The sequence below is a fragment of the Protopterus annectens genome, chromosome 14.part0, assembly GCF_019279795.1.
Source record: "Protopterus annectens isolate FY-2018-M chromosome 14.part0, PAN1.0, whole genome shotgun sequence".
Taxonomy (NCBI): domain Eukaryota; kingdom Metazoa; phylum Chordata; order Ceratodontiformes; family Protopteridae; genus Protopterus; species Protopterus annectens.
The window spans coordinates 126027777-126054721 of record NC_056748.1 but is presented as its reverse complement, the minus strand read 5'-3'; the positions used below and the strand labels follow the sequence as shown (position 1 = coordinate 126054721).

The 26945-nt window shown below is 38.4% G+C and overlaps 1 protein-coding gene across 2 annotated transcripts in view; it reads left to right on the top strand.

The window, feature by feature from the left end:
- Positions 1 to 26945, top strand: part of HABP2 (hyaluronan binding protein 2) — a 677235-nt gene that overhangs the window by 403164 nt on the left and 247126 nt on the right. For both annotated transcript variants that reach the window (XM_044055834.1, XM_044055835.1), the window contains exon 9: positions 21679 to 21937. In XM_044055834.1, the coding sequence (XP_043911769.1) occupies positions 21679 to 21937 (259 nt within the window). The remainder of the gene's footprint in view (positions 1 to 21678; positions 21938 to 26945) is intronic.

Genomic DNA, 26945 nt, shown 5'->3' with positions numbered 1-26945 from the left:
TGGAGCAAGGTTTTCAAGGTGGAGTGGTTGTTGGTGGTAAGAATTTGTGGAGGGAGGGAATTCCAGAGTCGAGGTAGAGAAAAGGACAAAAGGAATTTGCCTGGTGTTCGAGCAGGTTTGTGTGCTTCGAGCAAGTTTTGATTGTTTGACCTGAGTATTTTATTTATTATTTTACATTTGTTAACCGGGGGCGTCTGACTGAGCCATAAAGGCCCTTTTTCAGCAGTGGCCCGGGGAGAAAAGCTCCACAAAGAAAAATTACAGACACATTTAGCTATTTAGACATGATCAGTATACACACAAATTACAAGAGACATGTTTTTACAGTGGTATGTGGCACATAAACAGTTACAGTGGAGAGAACAAACAAAAAAATATTAAATTTAAAAATAAAGGTAATTAATAGATTTATGGTGTACAGCTGAAATTTGGAACATAGGTAGAATACATACATAGTACACAGGTACATTACATACATTGTAGATTAGCCAGTGTTAGTGAGTAAGGTTGAAAACTATTATAAAGTGCTCTGGATTTAGTATGTATATGTTATCCGCTTTCGCTAGCCTGGGGAGCAATCATGGCACTGCCAACTTTGCTTGAGATATTGCCTGATGAGGTCTTTAAAGGAGGCTTTGGATGATGTGTTTTGAATGCTAGTAGGGACAGAGTTCTTTTTTTTTAGCCACTGAAATACTATATAGTGCATCTCCAAAGCTATTGTAGCTGTTGGTGACTTCTAGTAGTAGTTTGCTTGATGATCTAAGAGGCCTTTTGGCTGAGTGATGTTGTACTAGGTTTTTGAGGGCAGGACACTTATTGGGGAGGTAATAGATAGAATAACAGAGGCAGGGCTGATTGTAGGATAGGAGGTTGGGCAGTTCAAGCCAGTGGAGCTGTCTCAAAGCAGTATAGTGATGAGTTCTATATGAGCAATTTGCAGCAAAGCGGGCACTTCTGTTATAGCAGGCTTCCATTTTGCTTAGTTCAGTTTTGTTGAGATTTGTCAGAATGGGAGATGCATAGAGTAGGGTAGATAGAAGTTGGGAGCGAGCAATGGCTGATCTTGTGTTGTTGGTAAGAAATGGTTTGATACGGTAGAGTGACCCCAGTTTGGCATGTACTTTTTTAATAGTTAAGTTGAGATGACTATCAAATTTTAGGTGGGATTCATAACCCAGAGGCTCCCTTCAGTCTGGAATAAAATCCTAGTCCAGGTTAGGCAGAGTCCCTCATTGACTCTCTTCAAGAGGAATCTTGATGAGTGGATGGGAGATAGTAGGTTTACCCCGGGTATCACTTCTGTGTCACTGTGACAGAGGCACAGTATACTAACCTCGAAAAAGGGCATAGCAGAATTCATTTAAAATGGGTGGCGAAAGCCAAACACACTCTGGCTAGGCTTATAAATGCCCTAGGGCAGATAGCCTAGTATGAACCTATGAACCTATGAGTCTATGGTTATTCCCAATAGCTTAGCCTGTGCCACTGGAGCAATTGGAGTAGCATTTGTGGAGTAGATAGTGAATTGACTGTTAGTGTTTTTGTTAGAACTGGTTATAATCATAAACTGAGTTTTCTTTGGATTGAGGATAAGTTGGGCTTTGGTAAGGTAGTTTTCAACATCAGAGAATGCTAGTTGAGTTGTTTGCAGGAGGGTGGGAATGTTTTGTGCAGCACAGATTAAGGTAGTGTCATCTGCATACTGAATTATAGATGCATGCTGTGTGGAGGTATGGAGGTCATTTGTGAAGACTGTGAATAGTAGTGGTCCTAAGATAGAACCCTGTGGGACTCCTATAGTTATGGGCAGCCGAGAAGAGAGAGAATTTTCCCATTTAACAGCTTGTTAAATGTAATAGTAATTAAGAGTAGTCTGTCTGGTTGATGTAATTGGAGGGAGGCATAAAGAGAAGGGCAGAGAAAGGGTTTAAAGATGAATTTATCTGCATAAGAAAGTTGTATGAAGGAGAGATGATGGGGTAATTCAAGCCAATTTAGTGTGCGAAGGGCATTACAGTGGCCAGATTTGGCAGCAGTGGCAAACTTTGAGATTTTGTTATAGCAGGAGGCTAGTTTAGTGCGTAGACTGGGTTGGAGATTAGTAAAGGGAGGATCACCATACAAGAGGGAGGGTATGAGGTAGGTGGTAGAAAGGACATGTTTGGTTGAGGGAGTAAGGAAGCGGTTGTGATGGTACAGTAAGCCTAGTTTTTGTTGGTTTTTCTTTATATTTGTTTGGGGATGCATGTCAAATTTAAGCTCATATATACTGACACCTAGTAGCTTTGTACGGGATACAATTTCTATAGGGGTCCAGTTTTGTCTAGTTATGGAGAAAGAGTTCTTGTCAATTTTAGCATACTCTGAAGGGATGAATATCATAATATTGGATTTGGAAGCATTTAATGCTAGATGATTGTTTAACATCCAGTTCTCGGTTGATAGGAAGCCTTCTTGGGTTAGTTTCTGTAGTATGGGGAGGGTTTCAGCAGAGCAGATTATCATGGAGTTGTCTGCATATTGGATGAGCTTGGCATTAGGAATACACTGGTGGAAGTCATTTATAAATATATTAAATATCAGAGGGCCTAATATGAACCCCTGTGGTACTCCTGTGTGGGTGTTAAGGAAAGGGGAAGTACAGTTTTTCCACTTGACCAATTGCTGCCTATTGGAGAGGTAACTGGAGAACCAGTTGATAGAGGTGGTGGATATGTTAAGATGAGAGAGTTCAGGCAGAAGGAGGCGGTGTCAAATTGTATCGAAGACCTTGGATAAATCAAGTAGGAGGGTATATACAGTACTGCCAGAGTCACGTGCAGAACTCACAGTTTCTAGGAAGGAGAGTAGAGCAGTGGTGGTGCTGTGTCCAGGCCTGAAACCGTGTTGTGTGGGAGTAAGCAGATGGTTATCAAGTAGGTAGGGTACTAGTTGTAGATGAATGCATTTTTCTAAGATTTTTTGAGATAGGGGAGAGAATGGCAATTGTCAAAAGTTAGAGATTTCAGTATTGTTTCCCCCTTTATGAAGGGGGATGATAAAGGCTTTCTTCCAGAGTATTGGTACATAGGATTCTTGGATTGACTGGTTTATTAGGCTGGAGATGGGGTAGGCAATGATTTTGGCAGTTAGCTTAAGGAAGTTAGATGGGAGGTCATCAGGGGCATTTGAACATGACTTCAAATTATGTAGGAGTTTTTTTTTATGGTAGAGATAGGAACAGGTTAGAGGGTGAAAGGATGGAGTTAAGTTTTGTTGCTCGAGGAGGGTGAATTAGTGGAGATAGAAGATTGTGGGCTAGGTATATTATTTGTAAAAGATGTAGTGAGTTTAGTGATAGAGTCGATGAAAAAGGAGTTAAACTGGGAAGCTAAGGAGAGGTCAGAGGTGTGAGGGTCAGGGCATGGGTTTACTTTTTTACCAGGATGGAGGAGGGTAGAGGTGCTATTCCAGAACTTTTTAGGGTTAGTTTTGTGGTTGTTTTGTAGTAAAGAGTTGTAGGATTTTCGGTCACAGGCTATACGTTGTTTGACTTTGTTTCGAAGTTGCTTATAGTCATTTAGGGAGGAAGAAGATGTGTGTTTCTGGTATTTTTTCCATGCTTTGTCCCGGAGGTGCATGAAGGTTATAGTCTCTTTGGCTAACCAGGGGGCTGTATTGTATTTAATTCTTTTAGTTCTAACGGGATCAAAGCTATTTAACAGGTTGATGAACGTAGTATTGAAGTAAATCACTGTGTCATCCAAGGGGAGTGATTTTAGAGGAGCCTGGTTAGTATGTTTTAGTGAGTCAGAGAAGGATTGAGGGTTGAAGTTATTAAGAGAGCGAGTGGAAACATCGTTATTAGATAGGTATAAAGAGCTAGGTGAGTGACGAGCGAAGGCAGGGAGGTGATCACTAAGAGAGTCAAGTAGGGTACCCTTATCAGATATAGTACTGGGGTGAGAGACTAGTATCCAGTCCAGGGTGGTTACAAAGGGGCTGCCTTTAGAGGATCTAGTAGGTGAGTTGATTAGCTGGGTAAAGTTATAGAGGTTTAGATTGTGTCAGGTAGTGGGGGATTGAATGGTTGCCCAATTTATATTAATGTCACCTAGAATTATAATTTCATTGCTAATGTTAGATGAGAACCAGGAGAAGATTTCCTTGAGAATAGGTATTTGTCACTGGGTGGAATGTATAGAGGAAAATACATATCTTTTTGTGTTTATTTATATTTAAGAGGGCCAGGGTTAGCTCAGCAGTACCAAATTGGGGTGCAGGTTTAGTATAAGGAGGCTTTTGGGGGAGATCTATGCATGATTGGCATCTAGGAAGTTACATTTATTTTTGAATGCAATGAGTTTTTTTTTCTTTTATTGTAGAGCCTATTTATATTGGGTTCCATCCCACGAGTTTATTTTTGAATCTGACATTGTATTTATTTCTAAGGGGGACAGACGCATCTATGCAACTATTTACATGTGAATAACATTTGGCAGTGAAGCATTCCCCGTAAGCAGTGGGGGCAGTCAGTTTTAGTAGCACAAACACTTGAAAGTAAGCAGGAGATGCACAGAGACTGGGTTACTGATGGAGAAGGATGGGAAAAAAGTCCAGGAGAAAGACTTCATAGAGGCTCTGGCCTTCCTTGGCAGAGGTAGCCAATCAAATGCAGATACACACAAGAAGAAGTAAAGGAAGAAAATGCACTAAAGGCTATGAACTGGTACTGAGCTTCATCCATTACTCCAAAGTTTGATTCTTCATCCTTTAGTCTAAAGTTTGATTCTCTCACCCTTAATTTGCTTACTGCATGACTCTGAACAAGTTACTTAATCAGAATGTACTTGTGGGTCACCTTTGAAAAGAGGCTTGTGCCAGTGAGTGTACCTGGTTAACAAATGAATAAAAAATCTATTATGCAAGAAAGTATACTTGAACATGTGAAAATTCAAAAGCTCAGAACATAAATTTTTCATCCTCAGCATAAAGTAGCATGTACCAAGCACATAATGTAGCAAAGCCCAGAAATGACATATATGAACTTTCTCTTGCTTGATATTATCTTCATACTAAAAATTCCCCCATCTGTTTCCTATTAACTTTTAACTCTACCATTGCTATTGTTTTTTTTCTTGTTTATTTAAACAATTTACTTACCTTTTGCTGCTTTGGATAAATTCTGTTCACACTAGACAAGGTTTGGGCCCACTATACTCCTCTCTGTTTTACTCCCATCCCCTACCCCCGTTTCCACCTAGTCATGACTTCACTTCCTTTATACTTACATCCCCTACCCTACCCCCATTCCCACCTATTTCTGACATCACTTCCTTTATACTTACATATATTGGATTGTTCTCCTCAGTACCTCTGACTCTCTTCAAGTGTAATTATTACTCATCATCATCATCACCTACACTAGAATCAGGGGGACTGCAGTCGACTATCACAGAGTTTTTGGGTAGTGTGTGACAGAAGAATGTCAAAGACGCTGAAAAGTAAGGTGTACAAAACAGTGGTGTGCAGTAGAAGTGCAAGTAGCTTCAATTGTGGAAAAGGTCAAAGATAACAGATTACCATATTTTGGGCACATGTGCAGGAAAGCAGAAGAGAATCTGGTGAAGAACATTTAGGACAGACAGGAAGAAGGCAAGCAGATGGATGAATTGTGTGTGAGAAGACCAATAACAGTCAAGCATGACAGTTGTAAGAAGGTAGGAAAGTGGTACTGAATTAAGAGAGGCAGTGACAATTGAATACCTAGACCCCATATAGAAAATCTGAAAAAGGGGGTTGATGATAATGATGACATAATTAAAAGTGACCATAAGTTAACACAGGATATTCCCACTCTTGTCACATTTGGATATTCCTACTCTTGTCACATTTGGATATTCCTAATCTTGTCACATTTGGATATTCCTAATCTTGTCACATTTATGTTTTCATTATTATTCCAGGTATGACTAAGTCTATAGCAATACTGCTGACTCACACAGTTCCTTAACAAACATGCAATATTTGCTGACAACAGACCAGATACTAGGCATGGAGGAGGTACACTTCTGCTTGTACAGAAGGAGGAAAACCTGTCTCCATTAATGCTGCACAGCAGCAAGGCAGCCTTAGACAATGAGTCAGACTGCTTACTTGTACAAATTTTCCTGGGTGGTCGCACAAAAGTATATTTACCATTAATGTATATTCCACCTTCATCATCTATTTCCTTGACCAAGGCTATATAAAGCAAGACTCTGGACATTGCAAGACATCACAAACTCATTGAAATAGGTAATCTTAACTTAAATTTAAATAGGCTGGCTACAGTACATAAACTATCACAGTTAATCTCAAATGGCATTAGACCCAACTTTAACTCTAAAAAAATCTTTTTTACTTGATGTGGATGTAATCAATATACCTTGATATGGGTATAACCAACATACCAGATAAATTGAAACAGCTACAGATACTTTCAAATTCCTTAAGTGATCAGTACGTCTGGTCATTTAAATGTCATAAACCTAAACCCATAATTTTGACAACTAGAGTAATCCCTGATTCTGATTCAGATGCTCTCTCTGTAGAACCACAATTGGACCAGATTTCCTTCTTTCACTGCAGTGATCCTATAACAGCCCTTTTCGTTTTTTACAACCTTTTCTATCCCATTCAGGATAAATTATTCCCTAAAAAAAGAATAAGAGTTCAGGACAGATTCTCCATTTGATTTACCCCTGATATTAAACAACTAATACACAACAGAGATGAAGCCTAGGCAAAATGGAAAAAAGTAGCCATCCTGTACACACAAATTCAACATGTACTAACATTTAAAAAAGGAAACTAGGCTGAAAATCAGTTGCGCCAAAACTGAATATGCCATGCAATTACAAACAACTTATCTTGGATAAGAAAACAATCTTGGAAGGCAATAATATAACTTGACACTTTCAAGGTTTTCCCAAAAGCAGGTAGTTATAGTACTGTTCGCAAGGATATAATTTATCAACTAAGTCAGAATATCAGCAGTCCCCTACTACCTACTAACCTGATTTTTTTCTAACCCAACTTTTTTTCCAATCGTCACCATTTCACACGATTTGTTGATTTTCCCCAATTCTATTTCATGGGCGTTACCTTACAAGAGATACAAAAACTCCTTGAAAATTTCTACAGCCCCAAGTTTCACAGTTTGCTACCCAACGTTCTGAAATTAGCTAACCATACCCTCAGTAAGCCTCTGTCACAGATTTTCAATCAGTTACATACAGCAAAAATCCTCCATTATGGCTTTAAACATACCATGGCCATTCTCCTGGGTAAAAGTCCTCCCCCAGTCTCTACAAATGACTTTTGCTCTATAGCCAACCTCTGTCCAATACTTATAAAATAGTATATGGTAGTACAAGAACACCTAAAGCAAGAACATGCACTTACAGAAAGCAATAAGCAATGACATAAACAATCAAGAAAATAATTAAGGCTAAGAGCTGCTAATGAGCTTCATCCTTTAGTCCAGGGTTTGCTTCTTCACCTTTTAGTTTATGGTTTGATTCCCTCAGACATAATTTGCTTACTGAGTGACTCTGAATAAGTCACTTAACCAGAATGTGCTTGTGGGACTCCTCTGAAATGAGGCTTGTGCCTAGCATGTTACCTGGTTAACAGATGAATAAAAAATGTATTATGCAAGAAAGTTTACTTGAACAAATGAAAATTGTTTATTAAACAAGAAGGATCTTTATTAAATTATCTTTTATGACATAGCAATCATACATTTATATATAAATGAAAACAAATAATATTGACATAATTTTAGTTACAAACGTTATACATCATTTATAATATATCCAGCCACTGTCAGTCAAACATTACATAGCTCATTCAAATCATGCCTTCTTTTAAACCTCATTCTTTGTCTGCATGTATTGTTCCAATTTCCATTTTTTTATATATAATTTGCTCCTACCCTTTTATAAAGATCCCATTGCCGGTTATTTTATCCCTGTTAATATAGTCACTACAAGTCTTCAGATAAGGTAGCTCATATCAAACACATAATGTAGCAAAGACTCAAAATGGCGCATATGAACTGTCTTTATAATCTTCCCACTCTTACTTCTTAAAATTCTTCCAAATTTTTCCTATTAGCTTTTAACTCTGCCAGTGCTATTGTTGTTTCCTTGCCAGATAAAACATTTTACTTATCTTTTGCCTCTCCTGACAGATTCTTCCCATGCTAGACAAGGTTTGGGTGGGTCTATATTAAAACCACGAAAGCTTACAAATGAGAATACAAGTACATCAACACATAAACGTCGAAGTACAACAAGAGCGAAATATGTAATCGGTGAAAATCAGAATGCCGAACATATTTCCTTGGCCAGCAGGGTGATCGTGGGGATGAGGAAATATATCCTTTTCTCCACTGTAGTGCGATCTCGGAGTTGGTATATTAAAGTAGGGGGGAGTGCAGGGGGGCTTGCCCCCTGCAAAAGTGTGTTTATTAAAGTTTGTTTAGTTAGGTTTTCCTTACCTGTATGGCACTGTTGTTTTATGAAATACATTCAGTGTTGTAAATTTTGCTGATTACGTATTTCACTCTTGTTGTACTTCAGCGTTTATGTGTCGATGTATTTGTATTCACATTTGTGAGCTTTCGTGGTTTTAATATAGACCCAGTTTGGGCTCACTACACTCAGCTCTGCTTCACTCTATACCTTACCTCCATTTCCACCTGTTGATGACATCACTTCCTTATAACACACACCTAATTACCATTAGAAGTGCCCTTACACTGAATTCTTCTCCTTAGTAGCCCTGACTCTTTTCAGATATCGTTGTTACTCATCATCATTTATTTATTTAACATTTGTTTACTGGGAAAGTCCAACTTGGAACAAAGCCAATTTTTAGTGGAGACCTGGGATGAAACACTCCAGGCACATGCCTTTGTAACATGGGAGGAAAACTGGAGTACCCGGGAAAACACACATGAATGCAGGAAAGACATGCAGACTCCACATAGAAGGCACTCCAGTCGAGAAACGAACTGGAGAACCTCTTGCTGTGAGGTGACAGTGCTACAGCTGCACTACTGTGCCATCCAATCATCATCATCATCATCATCATCATCATCATCATCATCATCATCATCTAAGCTAGAATCATAGGGTCTGCAGCCAATTAGCACAGAGAGTCAGGGGTAGTATGTGACAGAATAATGCCAAAGAAGCTGAAAGGTAAAGTATTCAAAACAGTGGTGCGACTAGTACAACTGTATGGTATAGAAACCTGGGCAGTAAAGGCAAAGCAGTTGACGAACCTAGAGGTGATGAAGATGAAGTGCCTGAGATGGGTGGTAGGAAGCACACTGTGTGTGGGACAGATGAAGAAATGAGAACATAAGAACAGAGACCAATGTAGGTTCAGTTGCAGACAATGAACTTCAGAAGGATTTTGAAGCTATATGGAAATTGCTTTGTAAAAATAAGCTGTCCATCAATATATAAAAATGCATTGATGGACTTTGTCACTTGTAGAAAATGAAGTAACATCCCTAACTTCAGTATTACAGAACTTCAGTCAATCTGGTTGATGTAATTGGAGGGAGGCATCAAGAGAAGGGCAGAGAAAGGGTTTAAAGATAAATTTATGTGCATAAAAAAGTTGTTTGTAGGAGAGATAATGGGGTAATTCAAGCCAATTTAGTGTGCGAAGGGCATTACAGTGGCCAGATTTGGCAGCAGTGGCAAACTTTGAGATTTTGTTATAGCAGGATGCTAGTTTAGTCCTTAGACTGGGTTGGAGATTAGTAAAGGGGGGATCACAATACAAGAGGGAGGGTATGAGGTAGGGGGTAGAAAGGACATGTCTGGTTGAGGGAGTAAGGAAGTGGTTGTGATGGTACAGTAAGCCTAGTTTTTGGTGTTTTTTCTTTATATTTGTTTGGGGATGCATGTCAAATTTAAGCTCATCTATACTGACACCTAGTAGCTTTGTATGGGATACGATTTTTATAGGGGTCCTGTTTTGGCTAGTTATGGAGACAAAGTTCTTGTCAATTGTAGCATACTCTGAAAGGGGTGAATATCATAATTTTGGATTTGGAAGCATTTAGTGCTAGATAATTGGTTAACCTCCAGTTCTCGGTTGATAGGAAGCCTTCTTGGGTTAGTTTATGTAGTATGGGGAGGGTTTCAGCAGAGCAGATTATCACAGAGTTGTCTGCATATTGGATGAGCATGGCATTAGGAATACATTGGTGGAAGTCATTTATAAATATATTAAATAGCAGAGGGCCTAATATGGACCCCTGTCATACTCCTGTGTGGGTGTTAAGGAAAGGGGAAGTACAGTTTTTTCCACTTGACCGATTGCTGCCTGTTGGAGAGGTAACTGGAGAACCACTTGATAGAGGAGGTGGATATGTTAAGATGAGAGAGTTCAGACAGAAGGAGGCGGTGTCAAATTGTATTGAAGGCCATTGATAAATCAAGTAGGAGGGTATATACAGTACTGCCAGTCACGTGCAGAACTGACACTTCCGAGGAAAGAGAGTAGAGCAGTGGTGGTGCAGTGTCCAGGCCTGAAACCGTGTTGTGTGGGGGTAAGCAGATGGTTATCAAGTAAGTAGGGTACTAGTTGTAGATTAATGCATTTTTCTAAGATTTTTGAGATGGGGGAGAGAATGGCAATTGGCCAAAAGTTAAAGATTACGTAATAATCCACTGCGAATACACCAATGAGTGCCCAAAAACGAGGATTCAGAATATAAATCCCACCGTATTTTCAAAACATCCACCAGCTGCTGTACGAGTACAAAGTCTACAAATTTTGTTCCATAACAGGCTCAAATAGCAAGAGAATACGATAAAGCAGATGAAATAATTCCAAATTTTATTCCTTGACTAAGTCAATATACGGTGGGATTTATATTCTGAATCCTCGTTTTTGGGCACTCATTGGTGTATTCGCAGTGGATTATTACGTAGTCATCTGATTTTTGTGGTTTCCAAAAGTTAAAGATTTCAGTATTGTTTCCCCCTTTATGAAGGGGGATGATAAAGGCTTTATTCCAGAGTATTGGTACATAGGATTCTTGGATTGACACGGTTTATTAGGATGGAGATGAGGTAGGCAATGTTTTTGGCAGTTAGCTTAAGGAAGTTAGATGGAAGGTCATCAGGGGCATTTGAACATGACTTTAAATTATGTGGGAGTTTTTTTATGGTAGAGCTAGGAACAGGTTGGAAAGTTAAAGGATGGAGTTAAGAAGTTTTGTTGCTCGAGGAGGGTGAATTAGGGAAGATAGAAGATTGTGGGCTAGGTATATTATTTGTAAAAGATGTAGTGATTTTAGTGATAAAGTCTTCTTGCTATCACTACTGAACAGGAGTACCCAGGAGTATCAGACAAAAACTTATCATTCCACCAAAACACAAAAGCCCACGTCAAGAAGGGATTCATTTTGCTTAAAGTTTCATACAAAATATCTAACCTACTGATCACTGAGGCTAGGCAAGCCATTGCCATAAATGTACTTTCCAGACATCTGCATTTAAGGGTGAAATTACAGTACTTGTTCAAGCTGTCTTGCTATTGGCCTGTCTGTCTATAAATCACCTTGTGTAGCTAGTTTGTAAAAGTTATTTTGTGGTAGTATGTACGCTCAAGCAATCTTTTTTGAGTTTTTACATTAAGAGGATTGAGAAATTTCATCTAGTGGCAGTAGGCACTGGCCTGGTCTATCTGAGTTGGGAAACACATAAGAAAACTGCAAGTGTAGTTGTTTTATTGGTAGAGGGCATAGAAGTCAGTTTCCTGTGTTTTACGTACCTGTAGAAATTTGATGCATTTGCACACTAGTGCTCATCGTGCAGCGGTGGTTAGTAGTGCGCTGTATAGACGTCATCATGCAGCGGTGGTTAGTAGTGCGCTGTATAGATGCAGACACCTAGAAACCAAATTTTCCCTAAAAAACTTCCGCTTTAACTGTAACAGTAACTCTGAGTGCGGGGCAACTAATTTGCATGTTGGATCGCACTGAGCAGCTAGTTTGCTCGTTGAGGAGCACTGCCTTTTGAATTTAGTATTATATAGCCCAGTCTAGTCTCTAGGCCCCAAAGCACCTTTAGTCAACTTGACTAGTAACCCCTCATGCACAACACCCTTGTATCTCACTGAATGAAGGACATGACATCATGGGTATACACTTTACCAATTTCTCTGCAGCCAGTTTGGTGGATAGGGGAATATTGAAACAATGTAACAATTGTCTAATGTTTACTGACAACAATTTAATTCTTGAAGAAACAAACACCATATGTGAGAGATGTAAATAAACAATGTCTCTAGAGGCAAAACACTTGAGTACAAACACACATAATAATCTGGTTGTCAGAAACACACACACACACACACACACACACACACACACACACACACACACACACACACACACACACACACACACACACACACACACTACACTCACCACATATATACCTAACACTTGTCATACATTCACACCAAGTGGAGCCTCAGCTACTAATTCCCTAAGGCAAGCCAATACATTACCCTAGACAATAGCCATAGGTGACTCCATTGTATAACATACTAACATCCCACTCATCAGGTTGAACAAGGAGACAATAATGGTCATCTGCCTATCAGGAGCCAGGATCTGCCAAGTTATACATGCACTCAAGTCATTGCACTCCGGGTACCAGTATGGCTCAGTCATAGTCCCTGTAAGTGTAAATAACCTGAGACACACATACATAGACTATATGAAGACAGACATCATGGAACTTTCAGACTATTTGTCAAAGGCCGGTATATACATATCATTGAGCAGCATATTCTATCTTCCCCAAGGATGATGGCACAATATGAACAGAAGATGATTGATTCTGATAACTGGTCTAGTTTCTGGTGTCATTCTAGGGATTCCAGGGGAAATAATATTTGTCAGTTTGGGAGGACATGTTTAACAAACCACATTGGTTTGCCAAGCATAGTGTGCATCTGTTAGTCCTAAGCTTTAAAACATTGGCAAAAACATTGTTACTCCCTATAAGCCTTTCGTAGGCAATGCCATATTGACAAAACTTCCAGCAAAGCAAAATCTACCCAAGGAAATCTAAAGGTTTAACTTGTCAATACCAGGAGTCTACAAAAGAAGCACCAGTCCCTCCAAGCTCTCCACACCTTGTACAATGCAGACATTTGTGCATTTACCAAATCATGGTTTAAAGCCACAGAGAATACCCTGGTAGTACAAGGTTACAGTGTCTTTCACACATTTAGACCACCGACTGCATAGATGGGGACTAAAGGTGAAGGTATCTCGACCTACATCAATAGCAAGCAGACCTCCAAGTTGGTTAAACAGGGTGATGTGCTGGATTGTCTCCTCATCCAAAGTAGCATGAACAAAGTTCCTTACGATATCCTACCAACCTACTGGTCATCATCTGTTCCATGAAACCCATATCTTAAACTTAAACCTATTGGAGACAGTCACTGTTCAACCAAATACCATACTCATGGAGGACTTTAATTGTCCCTCAATAAACTAGGAATCCTACACAACCCCAAATTTACAGGCACAAAGATTCCTAGACTTTATAAACACAACACCCTGGACAAGGTAGTGCACATGCCTACAGGAGGTACAAATGTATTGGACATGGTACTCAAAAACATAGGAGAACTCAGCACCCTCAGAGTTGTATCCTCTCTGATAAGATCAGACCAGAAAGCAGTCTCCTTAAAAAAATAATCAGTTAACCCCAGTAAACCTTGCCACAGTTAAGAACTACCCTAAGGCAAACAATTTTTTATTAAGTGATAACTTGTCAAAATTTCAAGCCCCTCCAAACCCAGATAACTCAGCAGTCTATGCAGAATTATTTATGGAAGCTCTGCATAAATGTGTCAATAATTGCATAAAGATGGCTGTGCCTACCAGAAGTAAGCCCAGAACTAACTCAAAAGACAAATCACCCTGGTGGAATCCAAATTTAAACAAGTTATACAACAAAAGAAAAAGGTAATTGTTAAAATTAGGAAGAATAACACTGAAAATGATAAAAACTCTCTGATCAAACTGAATAGACCATCTCCATAAACAGACATTCACCAGTACAGCCCCCCCCCCCCCCGGGCTCTGTCCTGGGTCCTCTCCTCTTTGGCATCTGTTTCTCAGAAGTCAAGGCCAATGCCAATGGTCTGTTGCTTACCAAGTGTGCAGATGAATTATAGAAGCCCCCAAGATACTAACATTTTACAGGAAGGTGCAACATAGACAAATAACTGGTGCCAAAGCCATGGCTTAAAACACAGTGCCACAAAATACATAATAGTACCTTTTGGGAAGATGGCCACTGCAGGAAACTACCTCATCAATAAAATACCCCTAAAAGTAGACACAGTAGTCAGAAATTTGGGGACTCATGTAGACAATAACTTAACTTTCAACCAACGTGTGTCTAAGGTAGTAAAAACAATCATTCTATGCAACTCAACGTATAAGTAATAGCATGGCATCCAGGTCCAAGGAGTCATCATGCCACTATACTCAGTCCTCATAAGTCTCATCAAGTATAATGCTGCCTTTAACATGTATATGACCAGGCACATGCAACAAACCTCCACAGAGGTTTCTCAGAAAAAGAATACAGGGTGCAAATACAATGCCCTGTGCAGATCATCTTAAAGCTCTATCCCTGTATTCTGTTTCCTATAGACTGCAAAGAGGTGATTAATGCCTGGCATACAAGGCATCCTTGGATCCTGCCCTGATGGACCTTTTGCATATCTGCAAAATGAGCAACATCAGAACTACTAATTCCATGGATTTAAATTTTCCTTGCTATTTGAATAGGATATTTTGGAGGGACAGGTATGAATCTCAGGGAATACCCATTTTCTGGAATAGGCTTCCAATCAATGAGAAGCAGAGCCCTTCCCTAACACTTTTCAAGCATAACCTGAACCAATGGATGGGAATTCAGAAATTCACCTCTGGTCTAACACCCAAGTCTCTGATGGACAGAGACAGCCATTAAATCATGCTCTAACTAACATGCACCCCACAGAATAACCTCTAAGGCAAAATGGCCTTTGTGATACATTTGGTTTGCATGGTTATGCTTATAACGGCCCCAGTGGTTGCAGCCTAGTTTAGATCCAGAAACCTCTTATGCTTTAAGTAGGTACAAGTTTGCTTTATTTATACTGTTTTCCCAGCCTGGTCTTTAGTCCTCATTCCTACTTTTCCCTGAAGCTTTATAGTTGGTTTCCATAATATTTTTCTAATTGGAATTTGCTCAGTTTTAATCTTCTGGGTTCACAGTTTTTATGTCACTACCCCAGTTTAGCTGATGCCACCTGTAACACTCTTCCAGCTGGTATCAAGACTTGGTAATCCATCTGCTTTTGCCACCAGGAGGTATCTGACTGTTGACCAGTGCAAGCCTGCTGCTATATATTTAATTTGCACGCTTTTCTACATTAGATTTAGTGCTGCTTCTGGTATACTTACAGGTGCTTGCATAGCCCTGTTCAGTGTTTGAAGTCTTGCTCTTGGTGTGAACTTGAAACACTTGAGTATGACGATTTCATTATTCTAGCCTTCAGTATGCAGTCAACCATTTGTGGACTGGATTGCTGTCCAGTCAGACTGGTTACATCTTACCTGGATGTCCTTGGTCTGATCCTTATATCCCTTTAGACAAGAGATTTTCCATCATATTTAAACAAGGTTTGGATTATTCCTATTCTCAGAAAAGAGGGGGTGGACAGTAGTAACATGGATCTTTACAGACTTATTTCAAATCTGTCTTTTGTCAGTAAGGTCCTCATTATGGTTGCCTATTGGCAACCGGGTAGCTACAGTGTATGAAATATTAATGGAATCTATGACTTATTTCAGTCCGCATTTTTGACTTCATGAAGTACTGAAATCAGTAACTATTTGAAATATCAGGACCCACTAGAAAAAATCTTGAAACACAAAGACTGAATGGCTGAAAAAACAGACTTACATATACTAAGTCTGAGGTGGATATTTCTCAGAATATTCCCTTTTTTCTGAGGTATGGTGATCTCTGGGTATATATACATATATATATATATATATATATATATATATATATATATATATATATTCACACATACACACACATACATACTGTATATATAAATAAATTATGGGGGTGTGACAGGCTTGCCCCCCACATTAGGGGTGCACGGGGAGATTGCCACCCCTGCAAAAAAGAAGTTAAGAGGAGAAGGGTGATGTCTGAAATTTGCTGTTCTCCCTCAGTTTCTGTCTTTTTTTTTGTTTGGTGTGTTGGCAGTCAGCAGTTCCAGTGCTGACATTTCAACAGGGAATCACTGAAATCACTCTTGTTAGAGTAGTTAATGATCTTCTAGTGCTGAGATAGCAAAGATGCACTTCATCCTGACCTTGGGTCGCTCCTCTGTATTTGACCTGGTAGACTATGAGTTCCTGTTTGAGCAGTTCACCCATTATTGTGGTATCTTGAATGTTCTATGACAGTGGTTTTTGTCATACCTTACTGGTCTTACTCAGCTAATTGTGTCTGTAGTTACATGTGGTTCAGGATTCCATTCTAAGTTCTTTGTTATCTGCAGCGTAAATGCCCCCATTAGGGGACATTATCTGAAGAAGAGGTATACAATTCCAATCTTCTGTTGATGATATGAAGTTATATCTCTGTTTCCCACAAGATTCTATGGCAGCTCCAAACAAAATTGTTTGGGCTTGGAATGCATCCACAACTGGATGACTGTTACTTGATTGATGCTCATCAATGACAAGACGATTGCCTTGACCTTTCCTGGCATCATGCATAATTCCCCAGCTCCACTTCTGTTTTCAGTTATGAATTATACTGATCACAATCTGGAATTTATTTCCAAGGTATGGCATGTAGGCGTGATTATTGACAACTGCCACCACTCTTCAACAGTTTAGAAACCAGTCTTATACTCTTAAAATAATGACAGTATTCAATTATACAGACCTCCATTCACACTTCATATGTCTGAAAGGCAGCGCATACCATCTTACCATATGAGGAATATGTCATTGATTAAGCATCTTATTCCTTGTGTTGGCTTACCCACGATCATGCATGCTTTGTTTTCTTTATTTCTGCAGTGCCCTTGTGTTGACTTACCCACAATCATGCATGCTTTGTTTCCTTTATTTCTGCAGTGCCCTTGTGTTGACTTACCCACAATCATGCATGCTTTGTTTTCTTTATTTCTGCAGTGCCCTTGTGTTGACTTACTCACGATCATGCATGCTTTGTTTTCTTTATTTCTGCAGTGTCCTTGTGTTGACTTACCCACAATCATGCATGCTTTGTTTTCTTTATTTCTGCAGTGCCCTTGTGTTGACTTACCTACAATCATGCATGCTTTGTTTTCTTTATTTCTGCAGTGCCCTTTAGCTAGGTCTATCAGACGTCAGACTTGACCAACTTCAACCAGTGCAGAACTGTACTGCCTGGCTATTTGCTGGGATAGCTAGATATAACCACATTAGTCCAGTGTTAGAGACTGTACTGCTTACCTGTTGAAGCTACCATCACCTACAAAACTCTCAGTCTGGTTTATTTAGCCCTTCACAACTTGGGTCTCCTTTACTTTCAAGAATTGCTAATATTTTATTTATCTTTGGCATTTGATTGCATGGTCATTTAACTGAATCAAAAATGGTCAAACTCATTTAACTGAAAACTGTTTTCAATGGAAAATACTTGATTGAATCGCAATTAATAGAAAAGTGTAGAAGCCAGTAGACCATATGTGATGTTATTATTTCTGATCCTAGGAGTTATTAGGGCAGTGACTCTAGAAGAGTATCTATACAATTAATGACCACCATCATGTTGGACCCCAGATCAATAGATGTTTGTTTTTGTGCTCTAGCTCTGATTGACTATGTGAGGTATTTTTTTTATTTTCTCAGTTCTTCTGTAACCATTGAGTTAATATATATATAAGTAAGGGGGTGTGGGGAGCTTTGTATTTTTATGGTATGATTTTTCGGTCAAATGATTTTCCCATCAGTTAATGTTCATTGATTTGTGACTCAGTCAAATAAGCATTCAATATGAAGCCATAGACCTGCTGGTACTGCCCTGCCTGACCTCTTTGTTTATCAAACATTGGACTGCTCATGGTTTCTATTGTCTGGCTGGACACATCAGTGGCATGCTCTTTTGCATATCAGTAACCATGCATTTACTAAAATCTTACATTTTTGACCTGGTATTTGTGGTTTGTCCCTTTCTATATTCCTTCTTTACTTATTTTTTTCTCTTGTTTACCATTTTATCTTTCTAAAAGTGCTTAGTCATTAAGAAGCAAAATAAACGTGAACTATATAGAGAGATTTACAAGTCTAAAAAAATAAAAAACAAATTACACAAAAATCAAGCTTGTAATGTTAGGTTGTTGGAAGTACATTGCTACAATGGGACATGTATGCTTGACAACAGGACATAAAATTTTCTCACAGCATGTATAAGCAGACCTCTGTGTAAGTTAACTGGCAAATAACTTTTGCAGTTATTTATTGGACAGTGCGGTGGCTCAGTGATAACATCTCTGTCTCAGGTGGAAAGAAAGGTGGCTCAATGGTAAGACATGTATTATACTTGACCTTGTGGCCTGGATTGTGTCTGAGTCGCTAATAAGGGTGCGTGGACTAGTCCACTTTCCCAACTAACAAATGAAAACTAAGTAAATAAGCAAGCAAATAGGGCAAATATAAATAAACACTAACATAAAACAAGACACAAAAGGAAGAATTTACCACAAAACTGGCAGTTATGTCTCCACAAATAAATTTATTCATTCATCTGTTTTCCTATTCAGGGTTAGAAGACAGTTGGCTCTTATCTTATAACAGTAGTGAGTATAAGATAGAAAACTAACCATGGATGAGCTATTAGTTTATCACAGGATACATTTTGACGGCTGCATTTCACCAAATATCATGTCTTTTGGATGTAGGTGGAAAGCAGAGACCCCACTGAAAACCTGTGCAGTCACAAATAGGATTGGCCAAATTCCACGCAGATGGCACCCCAGTAAGGAACCAGCTGCAAGGCAGAAAAGCTAACTATTGTCTCACTGTGCCCCCACAGACCCATTTACTTATTTAAAATAATGTTGCAAAGCATGCTAACTACAAAATAAAACTACCCTGCTATAGTAAATGTTAATGGCAGCATAGTAAAAGGATATGTGCAAAACAAGGCTTTATCTTAACAAAAGAAAAAAAAAACTAAAAGTAAAACAAAAAAAAGAATTAATAAAGGGTGATAAATTAATATAAAATGCATGACTGTATTTAACATTCACTCACCCAAGGTATGGATATAGCTGAACTTTGAAGGATGTTTTGATGTATTGTCTAAACATTTATGAAACAAATGACCACCCGAATGTCTAGTGAACTGTAGGCAACCCATTTGCTACTGACATTGGCATTGCACGACTACTAAGAGGCATTTATGATTACCTTTCTCATTTAGGTCTGTTGCATCATTAGGTAAAGTCATGACATCACATGATTACATCACCACAGGCAGTGTGGTCTCAAGCCCCAGTTGTATAACAATGAGTTCCCTTGGAAGGAGCACTAATATGTCATGATCAAAGCATCATAAGCAAGGGCCTTCTCAAATCATAGTATGAAGGTCATACGAAATATAACTAACATCCATCTCAGCACTGCATCAGTCGTATGTAGGGTCCTCCATCCTCCATTCTACAGGGTTGTATCTACCAAATAATAACTCATGCTGTCAGACATTTCTGCTGCAGTTACCTCTGGACACAATGCAATGAACTCCATATTCAAATACACTTGAAGTTATGATGTTTTGCATTGTATTATTTGACTATCGTATCATATTTCAACAAATGCAAATATATTTATATTTTACTGAGGCACTCCAATTAAACAATATGCTTCCAATTTTAAAATCAACATGTATGTAGTTCTAAATGCTATATCTCATGTTTAAACCAGCAACAATCCCCTCCAAAAGCATGTGGAAAAAAATCTTTGGCTGGGCTGTGGGTGTAGGAAGCTGACTAATTTATCGGCTTCCTTACAGAGAAATCAACTCCCCCTTTAGCTCTTCAATAAAATGCAAAATAACTAAATAAATAAATAAATATAGTAACAGGACTTTTGGCTGAGACTGTTGGTTCTTTCAATTTCCTTACAGTCAAAGCCACACCCCCATAAGCTCTTCAATAGAAGAGCTAAATAAATAAATACATAAATAAAAAGCAGTTTATCTGACTTTAAGAAGCTGATTGGTGCATCAGTTTCCACAACAGCCTTAACACTCCCTTCTCAGCTCCTTGAGTGAAGACCAAAAAAAAAAAATTGCTTCTGTACAGGCATTTCAGCACTCAACACCATGTCCTCTCATGCTCTGCACCCACGGTGATTGCCATCTTCTCTCCACCCTTGATACGCTACTGTTCCTCCTTTTTGACCTCCAGACCACATTCCAAGACCATTGGTTAACTACGTTTGTAGATGACTGCACATTGGGCATTTTTGTCAAATCAACCTTTAATAATTATTTCTTACAGCAAGTGCTAACCTTCATAAACAGCTGGTGTACAGATAGACTAAAATTAAATGAAAGAAAGTGCTGTATTTTATCACTTGGTAAACTCTACTCATCTACATGCAGTATAGCAAATACTCCCCTCTCCCAAATGATAATGTAGTTTGTGATCTTGGAACCTGGATATCATCTGGGTCAAAAGAATCATCTTCCCTCTGTATACAGCCTTAATCAAACCAGTTTTTAACTACAACCCTCCATTTAGGATGTACCTCAACAAATACATCAGACAGCTGGAAAGGTCGGAGAGGTTTTAATAAAGAAGCTTACTGGCTTAAATACCCTGAGCTACTAACAGTGTCTGGAAACACTGTTTCTTATAGACTCATGAGCAGTGCTCAATATCTCACATTGCAGACCATTAGAGACCTTGAAGTCCCTGATGACCTCCAAGTGTGCAAGCCAAACCAATCCACTAACACCAGAGAAGGACTTAAATCTGTACCAGCAAATAAATAAAACATACCAGAGAGCTAGATTTATCACCCCAAAACAACCTCAACCATGGAACAGACAGCCCCTCCAAGTAAAGCAATGTGACACACTAGCTTCTTTCAGCTTAGATGATTGGATGGGTACCTGCAAGTTTACTCCAGGACTGAAAGGCCTTGCCCTTCTTAAGAGGGACATAAAGCATAAGAATGTGTATTGATAAGGTAAAAATCAAATGATGAATTACCTTGAAACTCCAATGATTCCTACGATACCTATATCATAGTACTGTGATTCTGAATACAGGAAATACCTGTAAAGTACTAATTTGTTTTAATTCTGTTGGAAAATTTTTATGCAAGTAATTTTTTCTGAAGATGAAACAATTTGTTCATGTTCTCATTCCAAAATTTTCTTAGAAAACACTCTATTGTAAACTCTGTTTTAAGTATTCAAGAAAAAAATGAAAATTTGTAGGATGTTTATATTTGCATTATTTATTAAAAAGAACAATTATTATTAAAATGCACTGCATTATTTTTCTTATCATTTTCAGGATCTGAGCCATCAGTTGTGGGACCAGTAGTACCAATAAGTCCAGTTATGCCAAAACCAGGAGAAGCAACATCCACATGTGGGAAACCAGAGAGTATCAGTAATTTTTTGAGAATTTATGGTGGCTCTAAATCTACTGCGGGGAAACACCCTTGGCAAGCATCTCTCAAGGCCAAAAACGGTGATCTGAGTTCTACACATTTTTGTGGTGGAACCTTAATTGAGAAATGCTGGGTTTTGACTGCTGCACACTGTGTCTCGTAAGTATAATAACAGCATTTTCTTTATTTTTGTTGTAGAGTAATAGAGGAATAACTTACGTTATCACACCTAGGTAAAAAACATCTTGTATACAAGCTGTTTATATTGAAGAATACCTGAAATTATCTGGTGTGATCACATTTCAATGTATCTTGTTTAAGAATAAGATTATGTAATTAGATTCATGGCAAGAAATCAAAGCCAAAAGTCATTAAATTCCTGATACTTGTCAGAAGAAATCATATCCAGTAGGTGCAAGATGCTGAAAAATGGAAAACATCAAATCAAAACACAAAATTATGTTGTCAGAATATACTATATATATATATATATATATATATATATATATATATATATATATATTTTTTTTTTTTTTATAGATATATTTTTATAAATATATTTGTTTATATATATATATATATATATATATATATATATATATATATATATATATATACAGAAAGAGAGAGAGAAAGAGCGAGAGAGAGACATGTATGTGTATATACATACACGTGTGTGTGTGTGTGTGTATATATATATATATATATATATATATATATATATATATATATATATATATATGTGTATATATAGTCAGACAACCTTACAACCTTCAAGAAAATCTACACGTCTGTGAATTGTGTTATTTATAGAAAGCACAGTTCATTTTTGAATTTATTTATTTATTTTATTTTATTTTACATTTGTTGACCGGGCTAGTCTAGCTGGATATATGTCCATTTTCAGTAGAGTCCCGGGGAGAAAAGCTCCACATAGAAAACTAACAGAAACAGTACATTAAAACATTAATTACAAGAATATTATGAGATGATTACATGTGTTCTAAGGTAACAAAACATATAAAAAAAAAAAAAAATTTTTTTTTTTTTTACTTTGAGAAGAAGGATTTAGAAGTAAGTGGAAGACACACAAAGCAAAGTGATGAGCAGGAATAAGAGAACAAATTAGTTAAAAATGGGATTGGAAGAATTAGGTGTAGGGTAGTAAGTTGTTGATGAGACAGTAAGATTGCCAATTCAGTTGTTCCTGGTTACAGTAAGTCAGCCTAAATGGTAGTGGATTTAAAGTAACAGAAAGGTGGATTTAAAGTAACAGAAAGAGAGAGATGCATAAAAAAAAGAAGATGTTGGGCAAGACTAACAGTGGGAGATGATTAGTCAAGGTTAGTACAGGAACATAGCCAGTGAGCTGTAAGATATGATTTAAGTTTCTTTTTAAATAGTGAAGTTGAAGAAAGAGATGTAAGTTCAACAGGAAGTAGGTTCCAGCTTTTGCCTACAGTGTTAGTGAAGAGGGATTCTCCTGCTTTGTTGTTAGATTTATGAGTAGAGATGAGTAATGTGTTTGCAGAGCATAGGTTTGTAAGATTTTTATATGGACAGATTAGACTTTTGAGGATTGGTGTGTTGCTTGGATGATACAGGGTTTTGTGGGTAATAGTTAGTTGGTGAAGTAGAATATGGTTCTGTAGTTCCAGCCAACCCAGATGTTTCAGATTTTGGCAGTGGTGGGATCTAACAGGAGAGCCTATAGCAAATCTGGCAATGTTGTTGTAGGCTATTGATAGCTTGTTGAGGTTGCTTTTTGATAGGTTAGTATATATAGGAGATGCATAAAAGAGTGTTGAGATGAGATGGGTGTGGGCAATAGAAGTTCTTGCTATGGGAGTAAGGAAAGGTTTAATTCTATAGAGGAAGCCTAGTTTTCGGTTAACTGATTTTATTGTGGTGTTAATATGAGTATCAAAGTTAAGGCTGTGGTCAATTGTCACTCCCAAGAGTTTAGTGGAAGTGTCAGGGGATATAACTGTATTATTTTTAGATTTAATTGTGAAGTAAAGTGGGGGTGACTTGAGTGTGGGAGTAAACAGTAGAAGTTTAGTCTTTTTAGGGTTAAGGAGGAAGCAACGCTGTAAAAAACAATCATCGACAAATTCAAAGACCTTTTGGGTGAGTGACTGTAGTTCAGATGATTCAGTAGCTGAGGAAATTAAGATAGAGTCATCTGCATATTGAATGGATACAGCGTGTGGGATGCTAGTAGACAGATCATTTATAAAGATAGAGAATAGAAGAGGGCCCAGAATAGAACCTTGGGGTACACCAAGAGAGACAGGAAGGTGGGAAGATAGAGTATTGTTCCAGAGTAATGCCTGTTGCCTGTTGTGTAGGTAGGGCTTGAACCACTGTACAGCTTGACTATCAAGTGAAAGGGACTTAAGTATATTCAGTAGAAGGTGATGGTTAACCATATCAAATGCTTTTGAAAGATCTATGAAGATAGCAGAGGACAGGGTGTTATGGTTACCTTTCTTGTTAATATGGTCAGAGAATGATAGGAGGGCTGTAGTGGTGCTGTGGTAAGGTTGAAAGCCATGTTGCGAGTTAGCCAAAAGGTTATTTTGGAGGAGATGGTCTAGCAGTTGACGATGGATGCACTTTTCCAAGATTTTAGCTATGGGAGAGAGTAGGGCAATTGGACGGTAGTTAGAAAGTTCTGTTGAGTTACCACCTTTGTGTAGGGGAATTACATGTGAGATTTTCCAGATGGATGGGATGGTGCCTTCAGTGATGGTTCTATTAATTAGGATAGAGATAGGATAAGCAAAAGATTTTGCTGCTATTTGAAGATACTTAGCAGGTAAGAGGTCGGCAGAGGGGGTAGAGGGTTTAAGCTTTTGAAGGAGAGTACAGATAAAGGATGTAGGCACAGGTTGGAGTTGGAAAGTGGGTGGTGGGTTCTTTAAGGTTGAAGAAAGATTAGAGGATACAGGAGGTAGAGAGTTAGCAAGTGACTGGATAGCTTCAGTGAAGAAAGTATTGAAGGAATCAGCAATTAGTTTTGGAGTATTGGTGCTGATTCCAGAGGGGGTTGGTGTTTTAGAATTGCTGGGATGTAGTAATTTATTGATTCCTGACCAGAATTTTTGTGGACTTTGTTGGTTGGAGTGTTGAAGCTGAAGGAAGAAGTTTTTTTTGTCCAGAAGTATAGATGCTTTAGTTAAGTTTCTAAGTTGTTTAAATTTTAGGTGATCTGCTGGGGTTTTAGAGGAACGCCATTTGGCCCAAAATTTGTTTCTTAGTAGAATCTTTTGCTTAGTTTCCTTTGTAAGCCAAGGTGCAGTTTTGGTAGTGCTCCTTGTAGTACGAAAGGGGGCATGGAAATCCAAGATTTCAAGGAACTTGGAGTTGAAGTGTGCCACTGCTTCATCTAGTTGCAGGTGTTTTAAAGATGACCAGTTGCATACACTCAGTTCATTCTGGAAGTGTTCTGGGTTAAAATGTTTATTACAACGAGATGTTTTAAATGTTAAGGGACTGTTATAGGATACCTGTCATATATGATGTCGATAGAGTATTTATAAGAATCCAATCTAGGGTGGATTCTTTGTTATTAGGTTTATGGCTACAAGTAGGTGAAGTGATAGTTTGGGAGAAGCCAAAAAGGTTTATATGGTTAGATGGGTTATTGGAATTACAGGTATTCCAGTCTATATTAAAGTCGCCTAGGAGAATGGTTTCTTGTGGGTAGTTAGTGGATAGCCAGCTAAGGATATATTCAAGGGAGGTGATGTTATTACCTGGAGGTATGTATGAGGATATAATGTAGATGACCTTACTAATATTAAGCTGAAGCTTCATAATAAGAACTTCAGCATTGCCATCAAAAGGTGGGTGTGAATCAAGTGGTGTAACTTGGAGGCCTGCTTTGTATAATATGGCTACTCCCCCACCCTTCTTGTTAGGGCGATCCATTTTTATAATGTTATACCCAGGAGGGGTGATTTCATAGTCCTGGGTTGTAGGTTTTAGCCAAGTTTCGGATAGGCAGAGAATGTCAAAGTTATATACATCTAGTAGGGCATGAAGGTGAGTCACTTTGTTATTCACACTTCGTATGTTTAGATGAGATATGAAGAGGGAGTTAGGAGGCCTAGTAGGGGTATGAAAGGGAGAGGAAGCGGGTTCCTCTGGGTTAGCTGGTGTAAAAGAGGATGGGCCAGGATTGGGATGAATGTCACCATCAAGTAGGAGGTGAAGGTGTAGTCTTGGTTTGTGAATTAGAGTAAGAGTCAATATGTTATGTTTTTTTTTTGACTTGGTGTAGTTTATGACTAATGTGGATAACTCTACATGACAAAATTCATACTTTTGAACAGACACGCTTTACATCCTTTGACTTTCATCCCCAAAACATCAACCCACAGGGCTTCATTAACTTGGTCTTCAAAGTAACTACATCTCCCTTATAAAATCATCCTATTATTGGCTTATTTGTGGTGACCCCAAACCAGGAAAAGCTGAAAGAAGAAGACTGGCTTATTTTATGGAAAAAGATATACTATGAACATGCTAGAGAGTTAGATTTATGACTGATCAGCTGCTCCCAAACAATGGAACACACTGCATCTGCATGTAAAGCAATGTGACAAACTAGCTTCTGATGTAACAGCTGACACACAGACAGATACTTGCCGAAAATTGCTTTTAAAATGAATGCATCTTATAGAGAGAGCTTAATGTTAAATGATGCACAGATCAGATTGTTTCATAGTTTCATAGTTTCATAGTTTAGTACTAGGCTATCTGCCCTGGGGCATTTGTAAGCCTAGCCATAGTGATGTGGCTTTTGCCACCCCATGAAATGGTACAAAAGGTAAGAAATCCTTAACCGTTTGCATGGATTTTGCCTTATCTGCTAACTCTTGGGGGCTGAACTTGTAAGAAATCCTTAACCATTTGCATGGATTTTGCCTTATCCTCCATTTTCTTTATCACCTCTTCAGCCTTAGGCCCAAACAAAACATTATGCTGAACAGGAGCATCCAGTAACTTTGCTTTCACTTGATCAGGTAAATTTTGTTCCTTTAACCAAGCATGCCTTCTAATGACTGTGCCAGTGGCAGCTGCCCTGCATGAAGCCTCCAAGGCATCAAAACCACAGTGTAAACCATTCTTCCCCACTTGCTCAGTAGCATGCATCAAA